Source organism: Zonotrichia leucophrys, chromosome 9 (assembly GCF_028769735.1).
Source record: "Zonotrichia leucophrys gambelii isolate GWCS_2022_RI chromosome 9, RI_Zleu_2.0, whole genome shotgun sequence".
Taxonomy (NCBI): Eukaryota; Metazoa; Chordata; class Aves; order Passeriformes; family Passerellidae; genus Zonotrichia; species Zonotrichia leucophrys.
Window position 1 is genome coordinate 20986424 of NC_088179.1, and position 19233 is coordinate 21005656.

Consider the following 19233-nt stretch of genomic DNA (forward strand, 5'->3'; position numbering starts at 1 on the left):
GGGCACAAGGATACAAAGATGTGACCTTCCTTCAGGTCAAATCATTAAATTGTCACCAATTCTTTTTCTTTTTTATGGAAAATATGCCCTTTCTTCTTGATATTACTCAGTTAACCCTTTCTTGTGCTGTCCAAACCTCAAGCTCTGGTGGGGCCAGTAGCACATCCAGCTCTGATGGATCTCCATTTTTCTTTAGAGTCTAGAAAGGGGGTAGGAGAAGTGTTTGAGTGGGTTTGTGTGCAGAATATCACAAGTGAGACACTAAATTCCCATCTTGGCCCACTGGGACTGATAGTTTATGCATCAATAAATAAGCAAATAACAGTAATGTTTCCCAGAGAGGGTTATTTAAAGGAAGGATTTTAGGAGATGGAGGAGGACAGTGGGGTGAAGCTGTGGGTGGGCACAGGCAGGGCTCCTCATGCCTGGGAAAAACAGAAGAGAGAGTATTTGGAAATACACCCTGTGGGATGTTTAAGAGTCAAATTATGGGCCAAACAGAGAGGAGAGATATTTTGGCACCAAATGAGAGGTGATTCCAGGTTACTCTTTCAGGGCCCTGAAAGCAAGAAAAAAACTTACGGGATCTAATTAAAAAGTATGGGAAATAGATGAGGAGCTGAGGCTGTTACTAAAGATACAAGAATGAACAGATTTTTGCAGTGTTTTGTGCTGCTTTGTGTGTTTCTGAGTGTGCAGAAGAATGAAGAGAAGGTCTGGTGATGGAGACCTGTGTGGGACAGAGGGGGCTGGTTACCCCAGCTACGCTGCAGGGGGAGAAAAAATTAGAAATGCCATTCACAGTAAAAAATGTGTTTTTTCCCAGAGTTGCCTTCAGGCTACAATATTTACGTAAAACCTGCCGGTCATCCCTCCTCATGTGTTTCTAACAGGGTGCCTGTTGCTTGGCAATAAAAGCTTTCCCAAATGCCTTGTTCATATATTTTGATAGGAGTGAAAGTGATCCTAGCATCAGAATTAATGTAAGAAATGTCAAATAACTCCCATATAGCATACAAGCTGAATAAAAATTAGGAATGGAGGAAGGCTTGTTGCACCTTGCCTCATGCTCAGAGATTTATGATCAGGGAGGTTCTCCTGGTTTTTGTTTAACAAGGGAACCTGTATTTTTAAAGACTCCTGTAAAAAGGAGTTATGTAATTAACTCTAAAAGTCCTATATTGAATTGAAATTCATTACCCAAGTTCATAAAATAGACACTTTTCTGCTTAAGAAAACCACCCCCAGTCTACCTCCTGAGAATAATTTTTGCCATTTAGTAGATTTCCCAGATAAATGATTTGCACATGTTTTGAAGAAGCACTTTTCCATTTTATTGGCTCTTTTCATGGCTCATGTTTTAAGGCCTGGCATGGGTGTGAAATCCAGTTGACATGGTTGCTGTGTCTGTACAGGTGGCTGGTGGTGAAGGACTCCTTCCTGATGTACATGAAGCCTGATTCAGGGGCCATTTCCTTTGTCCTGCTGGTTGATAAGGAATTCAACATCAAGATAGGCCAGAAAGAAACAGAAACTAAATACGGGTTGCAGATCGACAATCTCTCCAGGTAAGAAAACAACTTTGTTTATCCCTTTTAGTTTGCTCTTGCTTTTTAAGGAGAAATCGATGCTGCTCTGCAGGAGAGGTTAACAAGCCTGGGTGGCTGCTGCTGGTGTGCTCAGACCTGCTGGGGATTTGGCCCTAATGCTGATTATTTCCATGCCTTAATGAGGCATTTGCAGCTTCTGTTTGTCCATCCCTGTGGTTATTACTGGAGCCTGGGGGCATAGTGCATGCTGAGTTGCACAGTGTGGTTCAACAGCAATTGCTTAGGTAATTTTTTAGACTTTCTGTTCTCTTTAAGCTGCAAGAAGGGATGTTTTCTTCTGCATCCCAATGGAGTATTGCTCAAAAGATATGCTAGTGGGGGATAAAGAGATATTTAATGTTTTTATGTTAGCGCACAGTATAAATTCATCTCTTAAAAGATACAACATTGGCTGGCTCCAGCTCCAAGTTAAGCTGGTGCTAATAATTTAAACATGGGTGGGTTTTTCATGCTTGGCACTGCAATACTGTTAGTCACTCAGAGCAGCTCAGTGCTGTGCATTCTTTTGCAAACAAAGCAGCGACGTCCCTGCTTTTTGCGTAAATAAAACATGACTGGTACAGATGCATTTACCAACATGGACAGGCGGCGAGGAGCAGCCCAATTAAATGGAAATGGTTTCAGCCTGCTGTCCTGTGCTTCGTGTGTTCTCACAGGTCACTGATTCTGAAGTGTAACAGCTACAGACATGCCCAGTGGTGGAGGCAGGGCATAGACGAGTTCATCCGCAAGCACGGCAAGGACTTTCTGACGGAGCATCGCTTCGGCTCCTACGCGGCCGTGCAGGAGAACACCCTGGCCAAGTGGTGAGCACCTGCTACCTGCCTGCCCTCAGACCTCTCACCAACACAGCTGGTAGCCTTTGGGAGCTTGGGGACTGGTGATAATTAAAGAAGTTGCAAAAAAAATGAGGCTTTCTGCACCAGGGATGGAGTAGCAGTGCTGGTGGCAGGAGCTCTCAGCGTCACAGCTCATTGTGTTTTGCAAGTCAAGTTATGTTTAATTTCAAAGGTGTGTTGGGTATTTGTCATTGTAAGGATAAAGAGAAGAAGAGGGAATCAACAAATGCAGATCTGGGTATAGTCAGGAGGGTCTTTATGGAGGGCTGGGCTTTATGGACACAGCAGCCCCTGAGAAATCATTCTGTCCCCAGTGTAACCTGACTGCACTAATCCATTCCCAGAAGTGCCTCAAAAACTGGATTCTAGCTGGAAGCAGACCAGTACTTTCCCTGAACCATCTGCCTTGCAACAACCTCTGCCTGAGTACTTTCCATAAATCAAAGGAAGCACCATTCCATCATCCCTTCCTGAGAGACAAACTTGGCTTGCATGTCAAGCAGAACCCAGGAATATTGTGTGAAGTTGCCAGAAGTGCCAAGAGGCACTTAATATTCCCTTATTGTGCTGTTTCATCAAGCTACTGATAGCAGCATAGAATTCTCCCTGCATATTGTCCTGATTCTGGAAATTGAATTGTGTTTGCTTTTGAGATGAGAACGTAAATGTCATTAACACAGAAGCCCATCTCTCTTCAGCTGTGTACTTTGCTTAATGAAGGGGAGGAGGCATAACTCTGCACTCTGTTTGCTTTTGCAGGTATGTCAATGCCAAGTGGTACTTTGAAGACGTCGCAAATGCCATGGAAGCTGCTAAGGAAGAAATTTTCATCACAGATTGGTGGTGAGCACTGCCACATTTGGGTGTTGCCCAGCTGTCTCCCCGGGGACGCTCCTGACAATGCAGCACTGTTCAGAGCCCTACAGTATGGCAGCTAGCCCTGCAGCCAGATGGTTTGGCAGCACACCCAAACCTCTCCTTGTGTTGTATTCAAAGGCCTTTTCAGGAGGGCTGGCAGCAAAAGCACACGCCTCAGATCAACAGCTTGGTTGTCTCCCTCCACGGAAATGCCTGAAATCACACGGAGGCAGCACCTGAACTGCACATGGGGTGGCTTGAGGGGCTCCTCAGGAGTGTAAATAGCTGCAAGTCTGAGGGGCATGGGTGTCTTGCAGTGTATCAGGGAAAAAGGATGCTCAGTGCTATGGGATCCCCTTTCAGCTCTTCCTCACTGCCTTGGGAAGCCTCATGCCAAGTGTGAGAGCATCTTGTGGTGCGTCCTTTTGGTCTGCTCTTAAATGGGCCAGATAAGGAAGGAGGGGAGGTTTGTCACCTTTTCTGAGCTCTGTGTCTGCTAAAGGACCTGGCTCTGCCCACTTGTTCCCTAGTTTATGTGTTTATGCAGTGCTCTGGTTCCTGTTTGTGTCAGGAAAAGGATGCTCTCACACACTGGGCAGAGTCTCCTGGCTGGGTGATGGTTGTGGCTGCCCATGTCTTGCCTTTTCTGGAGGTTAATCTGCCTGAGCCAGCCTGGACCTTGGGCATGGGAGGCTTCCAAGACATGACTCAGATTTCCTGCTCACCTTACGCACATCTCTGTGCTTCTCTTTCTCTGCCTCTGAAATGAACCTCTGGCTGCTTATCTGCTGCTTCTGGGAACAGGGAGACTTAGTTTCTAGGAGGAAATTATGAGAAAACTACATACCATGTTAACATTTGGTGGGGTAAATCTGTTTCCTGCCATGGCCACAGTTAAGCCTAATGCTCATGGATTCCCCCTGTGCAACATAAGGTGGCAGTTCAAGAAAATCTCATTTCAGACCCATTGTCTCTTACTTAGTGTTTTATTCAGACAATTGTTAAAGTATCATGGAATTCCAAAACTTACCTAAAATCTGATGTATAAGATAAAAATAGGATGTAGCAATATGCTTTATCCAAGCCCAAGTTGCTATGCTTGGTACAAAAATAAAGGACTGAAATTCTGTCACCTTGCTGTGCAGGAGTTAGATGAGATTCCTTAACTATTTCTTGTAATCCTTAAAGCAATAACATGTCCTGTTGAGAGATCCAATTTCTTGTCTATGGGCGGCAAGGAAAATTCAGCACAAATCTGTTCTGTTCAGATAGCTCAGGTACCAGGAGAACTGAAATCCCACTCTTATTTATTTTTTGTGCCTGCATATTTCTTTCAGAAAATCCTTAGGGTTTTCTTTTGTTGCATCTTTCTTTCACAGACAGAGTCACAATTTCCTTATTTATACATCACTGTTCAACCTGGTCTCGTGGGTTATTGAATGAAGATGAATATGCTGGACATGTCCCCTGCCCTCTGTAATGCTCAGTTATTAAAGAACAAAGAGCAGGATATTGGAGAATGTATCACTCTGGGACATAAGCTTTCACATCCACTTTATTTAAACTTCAATTCCTTTGCTTCCCAAGTTGGTTATTTAGGCCAGTGCTTTGTTTGCAGGCTACATCTGCTGTAGTTTTTATTCACCTTTATTTTCTTAGGCTGAGCCCGGAAATCTTCATGAAGCGGCCGGTGGTGGAAGGGAATCGCTGGCGGCTGGACTGCATCCTCAAGAGAAAAGCAGTAAGTGAGCTCCAGCTGCACCCTGCACCTCCCATCCAGGGGGTCATGCTGGGGCTGGAGCACTTCCTCCATTCATTTTGGTAGAGATGAGAGTTAAAGCCTCACATCAGATGGCCTTGGAAAACCACGTGTTTTGATTTGTTCCCCTCGTTTGGGTTTGGAAGAGCTCAGAGGCAGAAGGTTTGATCTTCTGATTGCCCCAGGTTTGGGTCACAGGCTTGGTTTACAACTGTCTCAGTTCCTGGTGGGGTGAAAGACCTGCTGCTATCTATGTGAGTTATGTAATTTAGAGGTTACAGGGAAGGCTGAGCACTTTGTTGTGTTTATGAGTGTGGGGTGTGCTCCAGCTGTTCACACACCCTGTGATAACACCGATAACACCGCTGCTAAAAAGAGCTTGCCCATATCAGCAGAGTCACAAGGTTTGTTCCCATTCCAAGGAACTTGGACTCTTGCTCTAGTAGAAGGGCAGAATTCCATGCATTCCATAAACACGGACTTCAAACTAAAAAGGGGCAGGTTTAGATTAGCTCTTAGGAAGAAATTCTTCCCTGTGAGGGTGGTGAGGCCCTGGCACAGGTTGCCTGGGAAATCGTGGCTGCCCCATCCCTGGAATTGTTAAGGGCTAGGTTGACTGGTACTTTGAGCGACCTGATCTAGTGGAAGGTGTCCCTGCTCATAGCTGGGGGTGGAACAAAATGATCATGAAGTTCCCTTCCAGCCCAAACCATTCTGTGACGTGCTGAAATAGTCTTTGACTCTCTCCCTTTTCAAGCCAGTTGTCATCATAGTCATCAGCCCTCCACATCCCTAGATAAAAAATGAGAACTTTGTGTCTGACTGCTGTTGGTTTGGAGTTGCTCTTGTTTTCTGGCAAAAATAGACTGACCACAAGGCATCACTCACTCAAAGGGGGAATTTGGCTTCTTTTTGTCACATTGACATGGATTTTCTTATGACCATAAAAACATTGTGGTAAGGTGAATGAGGTCAGTCCCTGGAAATGCTTCCTCTGTCACTCGTGGTGTTCCTTGGACTCAGCAGGGCAGTCAGCAAGCTGATGTCGTGGTGTAGGGCTGAGGCTGTCCTGGCTGTGTGTGCAGCATTGCCTTGGACTCCCCTGGATGCAGTGGAGAGCAGAATATCATCCACTGTTTGGAGATTGCCTTAGCTCTTAGTAGCAGCTTTAAGGGAATAGAAATTCAAAAGGCTGTGGAAAGTTTAGGTTCCAAGTTTAAGCTGGCAAACTCTAGTGCAGGCTTTTAATCCATGCTAATTTATGGGAAGTGGAGGTGTCCCAGTGTGTGACCACTGTTTGCCAAGGTTTGGGAGGCACTTGGCACATTTGAAAGTGCTTTAACAAAAGTTTTTAGAAACCCTGCCATGGATACAATGCTGGTCACAAAAAGCACCATGTTTTTAGCACTGCTCACTGTGTTCCAGGAGCTTGTTTAGCTCTACCAGCAGAAAGAACCTCTTTACTGGTGTTGAGTTGGTGACATCCCCTTCAGGAGGGGGATGTCTGTGTCACTTCACTGGTCATGTCATCCTGCAGGGACATTTAACTGAGGGCAGCCCTCAGGGCAGCACGAAGCAGCAGAACACTGAGCTTTAGTGGATGAACATGATTGGAGTGAATCGTGCTTGCAAAGTCTATCTCACAGGGTGTGTAAAATCAGCTGCTGTAGGAATGACCTGTGGATGGGCCTTGACATAGCTCAGACAAAACAGCAAGACCCACACAAACCCAGGTACTGAGCCCTTCTCAGAAAGCTGGAGAGCTTTCCCAAGGTTGTTCCAGGCTGTGGGGTCCCCATGGAGGATCTGGAAGAACATAAGAACAAAGAACCTCAATCAGCATTTCCATCAGCAAGCACAACACATTTATTGCCTCTAGCTTTTCCTCCCTTTGGAAACAAACACTATCTATTGATGTGCCTGTATTCAATGTGTTCTTTTTTATTTCTGACAGCAACAAGGAGTGAGAATTTTTGTTATGCTGTACAAAGAGGTGGAGCTTGCCCTGGGGATCAACAGTGAGTACAGCAAGCGGACGCTCATGCACCTCCATCCAAACATCAAGGTAATTGCACAGGGCTGTGTGGAGGGTGTTTGCATTCAGGTGTTCTTGATGGCTGGTGCTAACCCCGGTGGATTTGGGTGGGAACTGCAAGTTCAGGAGTGTTTCTCACCATTGCAGTGTGTCTGACAAGGTACACACATATGGTGATGCCACATCTGGCAATTTCATTTCTTTAGGTTCTAATGGAACATAAAATTGTTTCATTTAGATTTCCAAGAAGTGTACTTCATGGGACAAGTTAATGGGATTACATCAAATGTAAAATTACAAATTGAGAGTGTTGTCTCATTTCAGCATTTCTGCTCAAATGTAAATGATCAGAGTCAACACTGGGCATTAATGTTCCCACCACAGAAGAACAGCATTGCACTGTCCTGTGCTGTTACACTGCTCTTATGGCACCAAGCAGAAAATCAGTTGTGGCAGACAAACCAGTAGATAAGGCTAGATCCAGTCTCTTAGAGACACATACACCTTAATGAGCAGTAAGATACTTGCTATGCTAGAATAATTGATTTATTTTCACTTGATCAATTGTCATAGGAAAGGGAAGCATCTGTTCATCATGTTTGTAGCAAAACTGGACAATACACATGAGCTGTGTCTCAGGTTTTGGGAGCAGCCAGGTGAAACTTGGAAGCTTTTTCTCCAGGAGACTGGTCTAGTGGCTCTAGCATCATAAATAAAACCCTGAGTTTAGATACAGAAATTAGGGTTCCATAGATATTTGTCAAAAAGAAATTCCTAAACAAATGCCAAACAACTTGATTTTAAGTAGGGGGAAAAAACCACCCAACTTCTCATTTCTCTTGTGTGGTGGCAACAACCTAAGAAGTGACTCAGATCCCCAATATGTTGTTTTCTTTCAGAGCAGGCTCTGTGTTTGAAAGCTCAGCTATTACAGCTCAACTGAAGCAGTTTCCTTGACTATGGTCCTCTTATGGAGCTGTTGTAAGGGTGACCTATCCCAGCATCAGTAATCATTGCTGCTTGGGATTCCTGCATCCTGGGGAAACACCTGCCTGCCATGGGTGTTGCTTTGCTATGGGGAAAATGAGTAGCTTGTGCTAATTAAGCAGTGGATGCATCCAGTAACAACTCCAGCATTTCCCCATCACCCCAAACAGCCCAAAAAGTCTGAGCAGCTCTCTGCCTGGAAGGGTTTAAATTTGACAGCAGTGCTGAGCTCAAGTGCTGGTTTCCTCACAGGTGATGAGGCACCCAGACCACGTGTCCTCCTCCGTGTACCTGTGGGCCCACCACGAGAAGCTGGTGATCGTGGACCAGTCCGTGGCGTTTGTGGGTGGCATTGACCTGGCCTACGGGCGCTGGGACGACGACGAGCACCGTCTGACCGACGTGGGCAGCGTCAAACGCGCCTCCACCGCCGCCACCAAGTCACTGTCCACTGTCAACCTGGCTGTAAGTGGGTGCTGTGGTGGTGGGGAATGCAACCTGCCCCAAGAGCCAGGAGGTAGGAGAGCACCAGCACACACATGCAGCAGCTCGGCAGTGAGGACACAGGAGGGTCCAGGCATGGAGTTCCAACGTGCTTAATGTAGGGCAATGCGGAAGGAATCCAGGGGTCAAAGACAAAGGAGGGTCCAGGGTATCAATAGACCAAGACAAAGGAGGGTCTAGGGTATCAATAGACCAAGACAAAGGAGGGTCCAGGAAAAGAAGGGATGGAGAAGAGCATCATGGATGCAATGGTCTGAGGGCTCAGGATTGGTACATAGGGAAGGGACCAACAGAAAATGCCAGCGTGGATGGATGGGGTTACACAAACCATGGGAAAACAGGACAGAGAGAATTTACCAAATATTAGCATACAAGGGTAAAAGGGGTAGGGAAGGCCAATGGGGAAGACAGAACTGGGATAAATTAACATAGTGCTGCAGAGCACCATGGGAGAAGCCTCTTTTTTGTCATCCTATCCTATGGGGAATGCCTGGAGCCGATGTGCATCTCTCCAGGGTATTGTTATTGCCTTCTCCCCAGTAAATTCCTGGGCCTGCACATGAGTGGGCAGGGTCCAGCTGGTGATCACTGGCAGGTCTGGGGAGGGGTGAATGGGCTATGTCCTCTTCTGAGCATGGAGTGGGTTTTGGAGCTTTAATGACAAATAAGTGGTGTGAGGAAGGATCTAAGCACCAAATGACTCTTTAGGTCTAGCTGCTGAGAAGCCCTTGCTAGGGCACAGATATGAGAGCTGGGTTTCCACTGGAGCTTGGAACAGCAGCCACAATTTGAAGTCTGTGTTCTTAAAATCATAGAATCTTAGAATGGTTTGGGTTGGAAGGGACCTTAAAGATCATGTTGTTCCTACTTCTATCATGGGCAGGAACACCTTCCACTAGACCAGGTTGCTCCATGTCCTCTCCAATCTGGCCTTGAACACTTTCAGGGATGGGGCATCCACAACTTCTCTGAGCAACCTCTCTTTTCTGAACAAAACTTAGAAATGCAGAGTAAGCACTTGGAGAGTCGTCTGAAATGTTTGTTGTTTGGGCCCTCAGCAGCTGCCTTGTTTGCTGAGCTTTCTGCTAACCTGGCTCTGTATGCAACCACATGTCTCTAAAAATGTGAGAGGTCTAGGTTGATGAGAATTTCAAGGGGAGTAATAATCCAGAGTAAATTTATGGATCCAAATGCTGATAATATTACTAGGCTTTCCTGGTAAGTGCCTCCTCAGTACAGACTCTCCCCAGAAAGCATGCCTAGTTCCCACTGAAGTGTGTCTGTCACAGAGCAAAATTTGGCTCGTGGTTGTTTCTGAGCTCTGATCTGCACGAGAACCTGTAAAGGGGAACCTCTCCATACCTGACCTGCAGCCATGTCTGGTGTCTTTTCAGGCTGCAGCAGAGTCGACTGAACGTGTCCCACTGCAGCCTCAAGGTCTGGCCCCAGAGAGCCACTTGTTTGAGAGAAATGCTGATGATGCCCCAGACACATCAAAGATGAAAGGAATAGGAAAACCCAGAAAGTTTTCAAGGTTCAGCATTTACAAGCACCTGCACAAGCACGGCATGCACCACTCTGACAGCGTCAGCAGCATCGACAGTGAGTCAAGTGAGTGATGCTCAGCTAAATAATGTATATAAAGGATGTGTGGAGGTGGTGGTGGGTGTTTGTGCACGTGCACATGATTTCTAGGGCAATGTGTTCTTTGTATGGAAGGAAAGTTGACAAGTTACCTAACTATCAGAATAATAACTGTGTGTAGCCAACATGTAAATTTGTGTCACTGCAAAATAGAGAAGAAAAGTTTTATGTGGTGGTTTTTTTTTTTTTTTAGCTAATTAGCAATTTTCATGAGCCATCAGATGATGTGATACAATGTATGTGATTCTTAATGTTTGTATTGTTGAGAAAAGTGTTTGTTCCTGCAGGAGAGAATTGAATCTTTCATTTTTCAACTTGGATTTATTATAACAAGCAAATAATTTCTGAATGGGATTATCCTCTCTCACAGACTAGTGTTAAAAGTAGGTTTTAAATAAGTTCACATAAATGGAAATATTCCAAATTTACCCACTTACTAGAGAGGAAAGTCTGTTCAACAGTTGAATATTTAAATGCAGCTTTTAATTCCCAACATTAAAGATAACTTCAGTGCTAAAATTACAAGGATCAGCTTGGCAATTGTTCCAGAATGAAATCCTTCCTGAAAGTCCTCAGCTCCTGATGATGGGGGAACTTACTGGAATTTCTATCCCTCCCTGCTGATCTTTCTCTTGCCTCTGGCTCCTCATGGGGATCTTGGTTGCAGTCAGCTCAGGACACAGCCATGCCTTTGTACTTCATTACATCTGTTTGGGTTGAAACCAGCTGGGTCCTGAATTAGATCCTTGCCTGGCTGCCACTTGCAGTTGCAGCAAACTGACATCTGGTTTGAGTTCCTGTCTGCCAGGTGTCTTCAGACAGGAGCAGGCACCATGGTGCAGAGGTGGACGTGTGTTTGTGCCATGAATAGAGCATCTTGACTCTCTGCAGGTTACTCTGCCCCCACTAGGAGCCAGCCGAATCTAATCCAGAGTTTAAGGCCCCATCTGAAAATGTTCCATCACCACAGTGAATCCAGACAGGGGCTCGCTGAGCCTCGGGAGGGTAAGTGGAGGAAGGCAGAGCTGTGAACTCCTTCAGGCTTTAGCTGCTGATGTTTTTGCACTATAACTATGGTAAGAGTGAGGCTGGGTGCCAGGATCAGCCTTTGCTGCTTGTTGTTCTCCCAGCATCCTTATCCCGCCTCTGTGGGCATCCTGGCAGAAGAGCCTTCTCCAGAATCTACAAATAAATAAGAATTAAAAACCCCAAAACAACAAAACAATCCAAAATCAAAATAATGAGCAAAAAAAAATTTGCAATAAAGACAGCAGGGAACAGTTGCAGAAATAGTTCTGATTCTGGTATGTGATGATTTCAGCAGCTCTCATCCTGTAAAGGAAAGAGCTGTTACTGGAACTGGGAAGTTCTGTATTGGATATTTTTAAAGTAAGCCTGATGCAGGAAGACATGCAAACAGAGAGAGGAAGCAGCAGAATGGCTGCTGCCAGTCCCATGTTTGGACAAAGACTTGGGTCCCCTCTTTTGCTCCTGATTAAAAGCAGGAAAGCACACTCAGTTGAGAGAGGAGTTGGGGGGTTGTGAGCACTGAGCTGTTTCCATCTCTGGACTGGTGTTTAAGGGCCTATCCCAGTGTGGTGCCCTTCCAAGATGCCTTTGGGTGCAGGAACAGAGTGAGGAGCAGTTCTTCAGCATCATCCTCTTACAAACATCTTCCTCTAAGGCATTAATTGCCAATTAGAGAATATTGGTTACAAAGTAGAGGCAGACAACAAAGCATTTCCATGTCTTTGTGGAGACAATGTGCAGTCTCCCCCGTGGCCATTCATGCTCACTCATGAGTCACTGTGCCATCAGTCATCAGAGCGTGTGTTGGCCTGCATCCCACACATTGCCATTCCACCCAGGCATGTGGAGTCAGTGATTCCCCAGCTCCACCTGGACTCTCACTAGAGGCTGGAGCTTCCCAAGGCAGCTGTGGTGCAGACCTGCTGCATGGCATTTCTGGCATGGCTTGGCTCAGCTCGGCTTGGCAGGGTCACAGTGGTGCTGGCAGGGCTTGCTTTGTGTCCCCTAGTCTTGTGCTGCTGCCAGTGTGTGTTTTGTTGACTGTTTAAAGTTGTTTTTTCTGTGTACTGAGGGGTTTTGTGGTTACCTGGTGGTGTGGTTGGGTTAGGAGGAATTTTATGCTCGTGGCATTGATGTATAATTATTGCATTAATATTTGGTGTCATGGATGAAGGCTGCTCTCACAGTCAGGAAATAACACCAGGTAACTGTTTATGGTCTAGGCCAATGTTTTTGGATTTTTTAAGAGTCTGGAAGAAGAGTTCACTGCACTTAAATATGTGCTCTGGAAAACGGATCCTGTTAGGAGGGAATATCCCTGCATACAATATTTCAGACTTTTTTCAATCAACACTTATTTGGAATTCAGGATCCATTTGTTCAACATGTAAAATTGTATCCAGAATGACACTGCTATTTGGAAAAAACAAAATGATACTAAGAAAACCCACAATACTTCATGAGGGAACATGAACATCTCATTCTAGATAATAAATACTACTTCTATTAGAGGAGATGCACCCTGCTAGAGAGGCAAAATAATAAACTCTCTAGCAGAGAAGATGGAATTAGTTCACTATTAATGTAAAATATATGAAGTAGATTATATACATGATTTGCCATATGGGAATATTTAGATGTTATTGAACTGGGAAAGGCAAATGGTTATAGGATGATGTCGTCCAAGATAAAATTCAGCATCTGCTTTTCATTTCCATAACAGACTCCTATTTATAACCTCTTCTGATTATACAAGAAATACTAAAATAGGGAAGAAAAAATGCTGACATATATCTCTTGAAAGTAACAGGAGGACTAGGGAGAAACCAGCTTCAACTGCTTGGGACAGGCAGGTCCCAGCAGTGCTGCTCCATGGCTGTGAGTCTCTCACTGCTGTGTGCAATGGATGGCCATGACTTGGGAGCATGTTTTTGTTTTGTTTGCCTGCACAGATAAAGGATCCATCCGTAGCCTGAAGACAGGTGTTGGAGAGCTGCTTGGGGAAACCAGGTTCTGGCATGGAAAAGACTATTGCAACTTTGTCTTTAAAGACTGGGTTCAACTCGACAAGCCTTTTGCTGGTGAGTGGGAGTCTTTGCATTCCCCAAACTTCCTTCTGTACCTTTTTGGTCTCAGATCTTATTTTTCCTGCCTCCAAGCCAGAGGTAACAAGGCTGGTTTGGTTTGGTTGCTAGGAAAAAGCAGCAAAATTCCCTTTGAGGGATTTTAGCGCCAACTATGCTGTTGCAGTCCAAGTCATCTGCTTTGGGGGTGCTTGGTGCCAGAAACCTCAGTGTGAGGAGGGGGATGCTGTGCTTTTCCACACTCATGTCCTTTGTCTGAGGAAGTTGAGCCGTGCTCCCCTGTCCCCCAGACTTCATTGACAGGTACACCACACCCAGGATGCCCTGGCACGACATCTCCTCCGTGGTGCACGGCAGAGCCGCGCGCGACGTCGCCCGGCACTTCATCCAGCGCTGGAACTTCACCAAGGTGGGTGTGCCCTCACTGCTGGGGGCACGGAGGTAAGCACAGCCTTGCCTCATCCCCCTGCCCTCTGCAGGCATCTCTTTTATTTCCTTGTGTTGTTTGGTATGTTGCAAGCATTTTTTCTTTATCTGTTGCAAGCATTTTTTCTTTATCTCTTTCTTTCCCCCCGTGCAGATTATGAAACCCAAATACCGGTCCCTGTCCTACCCATTCCTGTTGCCAAAATCTCAGCAAACTGCTCATGAGTTGAAGTATCAGGTGCCTGAGGCTGTTCCTGCCACAGTCCAGGTGGGTGTTGGTCTCCTGCTCACGTACTCCTCAGAGGGCTTGTTCTGCATGCTCCCATGAAGTTTGAATGCCTGACAGACCCTCTGCAGAACTTGAATTATAAGATGCAAAACTTTTGTCTAATTCATCTCACAGATTAGGTGATCAGATCCTCAAATGTAGTAAAATAAGGCAACACTTTTAGTAGAGAGGCATTAATTTATATCTCCACCTTTGAGGTAAGGGGACTAAAGTGTCTGCAAGTGGTGAGAACACTGTGACTTTGCACAGCTGTGTGGTTTAATGGTTTGTTTTCTGCTGCTCTTCCTCTAACACCTAACATTTGGGCTTTATGATTCAAGGAGGCCTTATGGGTTGAGGTTACCCAGTGAGTATTTATCTCAGATCTCGGAGCAGTCTGCCAGGCCCTGGCGCCTCGCTCAGACGGGTGGTGGTCAGTGAGAGCCCAGCATTAAGTGGAGTCTTGGGGCTGGAGTCTTGCTTTCTGCCTTGAGCTTCATCTGCACTTTATTATGCAGCCCTACACCCCTGTGGGTCCTCTGCAGTTCCACAAATCAGCCCAGAGTCTGATTTGTGACAATCAGTCTCACAGTCAGAATTGCCAAGATACCTCTGTTTAAAAGCCCAGTTTGCTCTGTCAAGTGCACATACTTGAATACTTGAATATTGCTGTTACCCAGCAGAAATAGGAACTTGTTGAAGAGTACAAAGTCAAAATAGTTATGCTGAAGCAGCAAAACCATTGTGTGTCTCTGTGGATGAAAGATGTATGAAGTAAGAGCAGTTAGACCAAAACCAGGAAAAATGCATGACTTTGCTCTTTGTAAGGAGTGGTCCGCCCAGATGACAGCACTGCTTGGGGAAGCTTAGTGAAATAAGATGCTTTTTTCTGGGTTTGTGGGTTGCCAGGGCATTGTCTGCTCCTCTCTGTGTGGTGTGAGGGATGGGCAGCACAGGGGTCTTGTGTCGGGGCTCTGGAGTGTTTTACATCAGCCTCCAAAGCAAGGCTCCCAGCTTGCTGGGAAGTAGTCCCCTTCAGGCATCATCCTGTTCCCTGTGGCTGTAAATGCCTCCCTGTCTGTGTCTGACACCAGCTTTTTGGGAAATCTTGTTCTCACGGAATTGATGGGGCTTGTGTCCCCTGAGCACACTTCAACCGCAAGATAAGCCACAACTTCTAAATCACGGGGTTTGCTGTAGCAAAAAGTTAAGCTCTGCTGATTACAGAACTGGAAGCAGTTCCCAAAGGAGAAATTAAACTGAGAAGAACCTGGATGCAGCTTCTCTCCAGCCCAGCTGCAGAGCTGCTGGCTCTCAGGGCACCAGGCCGTGGGAGAGGAGGATGGAGCTCAGGCGCTGAGTGCGGAATCCGCAGGCTCCGGTGCCGAGTGATGGGTGAGCACTTGGAAAACCAGCCTGGCCACCACATTGCTGAGGCATTGCAAAGAACTGATACATCCAGGAAATGAGGGGCTGCTCTCAGTGATGCCATAAACAGCAAAAAGAGAGCAGGTTTGTCTTGTGAATTATTCATTTGAAACTACCTTGCTCATTTCTTATTTATGCATCTGTCAAAACAGCCCTGCATGGAGACAGATAAATAAACCTACGTGATATTAGGCTATAGATGGGTTTTCCTGAAATGTACCAACCTTCCCAGTATGAGGGAAAACCGATGGGGAAGAACATTTGTAGTGCCAAGCCTGGTGGAAGCAGTGAGGGCAGCTCCTCTGCCCAGGCTGGGGTGCAGATGCAGGTCCCCAGGCTGCTTCAGCTGGGTTATGATTTCTGGGTGACCTCCTCAAGCTCCAAGGCAGGGATTTGCAGGCACATAGTAAAATTTGGACTGTCTCTTCTAATACCCACACTGGCCTGGTTTCCCTTGGTTCCACACAAGTGCCCTGAGCATCCCTGAAGTCCCACTGTGAATCCAAAAGTGACTCAGTCTCTCTTCCTGATGGAGGTTTCACATTTGGCTGCTGTAGGAAGTGGAGACATGGGAGGACACCTGCAGCCTGGATCTGAACTCCCTCTCCTGGTTGCCTTTTTCTGGAGCTCCCAGGGGAGCATCCCTGTGTGATTCCTCCTTTTCTGCAGGGACAGAAATATCAACCTCTTGCCTGTCCAGTTTATTCATTTTGGAGCAGAGGGCTCAGGTGTTTGCATCTCCTCTCAGTGGTACAATTCTGCACAGAAATAAGATATCCTAAAATCTTTTACCAACTTTTTATCCAGAAAAACTAAAGCAATATTCTTGTTCTTCTTATTATTGAATCCTTTGGCTGGCCAGCAGCCAATCCCCTGTTATCTCCATTTGAGTACTGTGTAGGGATTTTATAGGCAGCAGTTGCTGCCCCAAGGTAGAATCCAGCATCCCAGGACTGTCCTTGGCTGTGGGGTGATTGAGGAAAGCCTGCCTGTTGGATTTCTTGTTTCTGACCTTGTTTGCAAATCTGTCTTCAACTGTGGGCAGATCAGAGGAAGGGAAAACACAAAGGATCCTTGGGGATTGCAATGTTGCTGCAAGCCCAGACCATTGACCTGTCAGCAACAGATTCCAGCCTCATTGTACCATCTGGTTTTGCTCTCCTCTGTGAGAGGAGAGGAGTAGGAAAGCATTTCTGGGAGGATAGAGCACTGACAAGGGCTTTCCTCTGGGCAGGGAGGATGAATGCAGTGTGTGTGGGAAACACTGTGGAGGTACAGGCTGGGAAGGAGAAAAGGAGTCAGGCATGCTCTCCCATCCTCTTTCATTTGAACTTGCAATAAGCAACATGATTTTTGCAAGAGCACATTGATTTTTGCAAGAGTCAAATAGAGATCTGCCAAAGGCACTGCCAGATTTTTTTTCCACTATTCCATCTCTCAATTTCCACTCCAGAGTTTGCAGTTATCTGCCAAAGCCAGCATTGCAAAAGATGTGATGTGGTGAGGCAACATCCCATTCCTGATGGAAATGCAATGAAAGTTTAATGCTCTGGCAGCAGCTGACGCCCTCACCTCTTTGAAATCTGCGTGAGAGCCCTGCTTTGCTCAGGGTTTATGCACCAGCCCTCAGCAAACATCACATTTATTACCCTTGTATCAGTTAGAGAAGTTAAAGAGATGACAAGCTATTGAGAGGCTCCAGGGAGGGGAAGGGAGAGGCTGGAACATGGAGACTCCAGCTCTGGAAGGGAGGGGCTCTGCTGGGCAGCCTGTGGCCTTTTGTCCCCATGAGATAGGTTGGGTTTGAACCAGCTAACTTTAAATACCTTGGCAGGAAAGAGAGGTGTCCAGAAGTGTGAGGTGAAACATCAGTGATAAGGGAAGGGCTGTGTATCACATTTCCAGGTGTGGGTATGTGTGAGTGCCACAGCTTTGTCTCCATGGGATGTTGCCTTTGGTGGTGTTGCTGTCACAGACATCTTTTATGGAAAATCCTTTCCTTAGGATTTTTCCTCCTGAGAAGCTGAGAGGCCTCAGGAACAAAATGTAAACATTGATTATCTGCTGCTGTGGAATGCAACAGGTGCATCTGTGATTGGTCTCATGTGGTTGTTTCTAATTAATGGCCAATCACAGTCAGCTGGCTGGGACTCTCTGAGCCACAAGCCTTTGTTATCATTCTTTCTTTTGCTATTCTTAGCTAACTTGATGAAATCCTTTCTTCTATTCTTTTAGTATAGTTTTAATGTAATAAATATCATAAAATAATGAATCAAGCCTTCAGAAACGTGGAGAGATTCTTGTCTCTTCCCTCATCCTCAGACCCCTGTGAACACCATCACACATTGCCCTGTGGCTGCAGACCTGTTAAAAACAACTTTATTTTGAGGAAGTCCTAGATGAAGCAGCTTTTACTCATTCTGTCTCATCCAACATTTTCTGACACCTCTTCTTCCCTTTGCAGGGGGATTTGAGGTTGTACCTGATGGGAGCTTTTTGGGTGGTGCTGTGCCAGCTTTTTGGAATTAGCCATGACACATTGTTGTGGGGTGAGGCAGAGGGATGGTGGCACTGTAATAGGGGCAGCCTGGGGTGTGGAGTGAGCTGGGTGCCAGTTATGTGGAGGGGTGAGGAGGAATGCAGGGAAGGGCAGGTGGATGATGGGATGATGCACTGGGAAGTCATGGTGCTGCAAAGGGATGGTCCTGAGTGATGGTTCTGTTGTGTTAACTAGCAAAAAGAAAAATTTTAAAAAATCAGATTTTGTGCACTAGAAAGCTACAATCTGCCACTTTCTGAAGTGCAGTTCCAGATTGCTCTGCTGCTGAGCTGCATATGGAATAATTAGCCTCCTTTCAACCCTGAAACACTGTTTTTTCTGTTCTTATTAATGCCAGTAACAGCTTATTAATGCCAGTGGTGGAATTTTGTTCAAGATCTCAGTCTGTTGTGGTGCTCAGTGTTGTTTCAGCAGTGCCCAGCTTGGGATGAGTGGGAACTCTCAGCCTTGGCTTTGTAAACAAAATGAGTGATTAAACCCCTTTGGGAATGATCAGCATGGGTTGCAGAGGTTAGTTCAGGCAAAGGGCAGCTGTTTGGCACTGCTAAAGGCTGTGACAGCCCTTGTATTCAGGATCAACTCACTCCAACATTTGTGACCCCAACACTCAGCTAGGGAGGCTGCAGAGTGCACCCTCCTGTTGGCCAAGAGGGCAGCTGAGTGGAGAGCTGCAGGGACTGTTTATTACTGGGAAAAACAGATGTGGGAGAAAGGGAGAATTCTTGTCCAGGTGAAGGAATTAGCTCAGGAGCCATCTGCTGTTTAACAGCCATGGCAGCACCAGAGATCCTCTGGAGATGAGATGATTGGTTTGGTGGATTCCCAAGAGATCGGGATTTTGCTGGAACTGACACACCCATTTCACAGATCTCCAGCCCCTGGGTCTTGTGCTGTGTGGGACTGGCCCTGAGTTCCAGTGTAATGGTTATATTGAGATATTTTAAGGCTATTGTTTCAATGTTTTTGTCTTGACAATGTTTAAAGAGAGAGGCTAATGGTGAGTAACTATTCTCCCAAGCACATACTCTGCCAACACTTAATTAAAAACTACATTTCCATCTAGGAAAGCCTCACTTGGGGTGTAGTGTGGCTGCCTCTTGACTCAAAGGGCAGGAGCAGGAGGTGCCACAATATCTCTGGCTGGGATGCTGACTGCTGTGGGGCTTGCTCAGCCTGGCCCAGACCACAAAGGTTGTTTCTGA

General features: G+C 46.0%; 1 protein-coding gene across 4 annotated transcripts in view; it reads left to right on the forward strand.

The window, feature by feature from the left end:
- PLD1 (phospholipase D1) overlaps nucleotides 1-19233 on the forward strand; it is a 73868-nt gene that overhangs the window by 38656 nt on the left and 15979 nt on the right. For 3 of the 4 annotated variants that reach the window (XM_064721587.1, XM_064721586.1, XM_064721588.1), the window contains 11 exons: nucleotides 1416-1568; nucleotides 2267-2416; nucleotides 3209-3292; nucleotides 4967-5048; nucleotides 7021-7131; nucleotides 8341-8553; nucleotides 9987-10203; nucleotides 11128-11241; nucleotides 13218-13346; nucleotides 13640-13758; nucleotides 13930-14043. In XM_064721587.1, the coding sequence (XP_064577657.1) occupies nucleotides 1416-1568; nucleotides 2267-2416; nucleotides 3209-3292; nucleotides 4967-5048; nucleotides 7021-7131; nucleotides 8341-8553; nucleotides 9987-10203; nucleotides 11128-11241; nucleotides 13218-13346; nucleotides 13640-13758; nucleotides 13930-14043 (1486 nt within the window). The remainder of the gene's footprint in view (nucleotides 1-1415; nucleotides 1569-2266; nucleotides 2417-3208; nucleotides 3293-4966; nucleotides 5049-7020; nucleotides 7132-8340; nucleotides 8554-9986; nucleotides 10204-11127; nucleotides 11242-13217; nucleotides 13347-13639; nucleotides 13759-13929; nucleotides 14044-19233) is intronic. The other variant, XM_064721589.1, reaches the window with a different exon arrangement.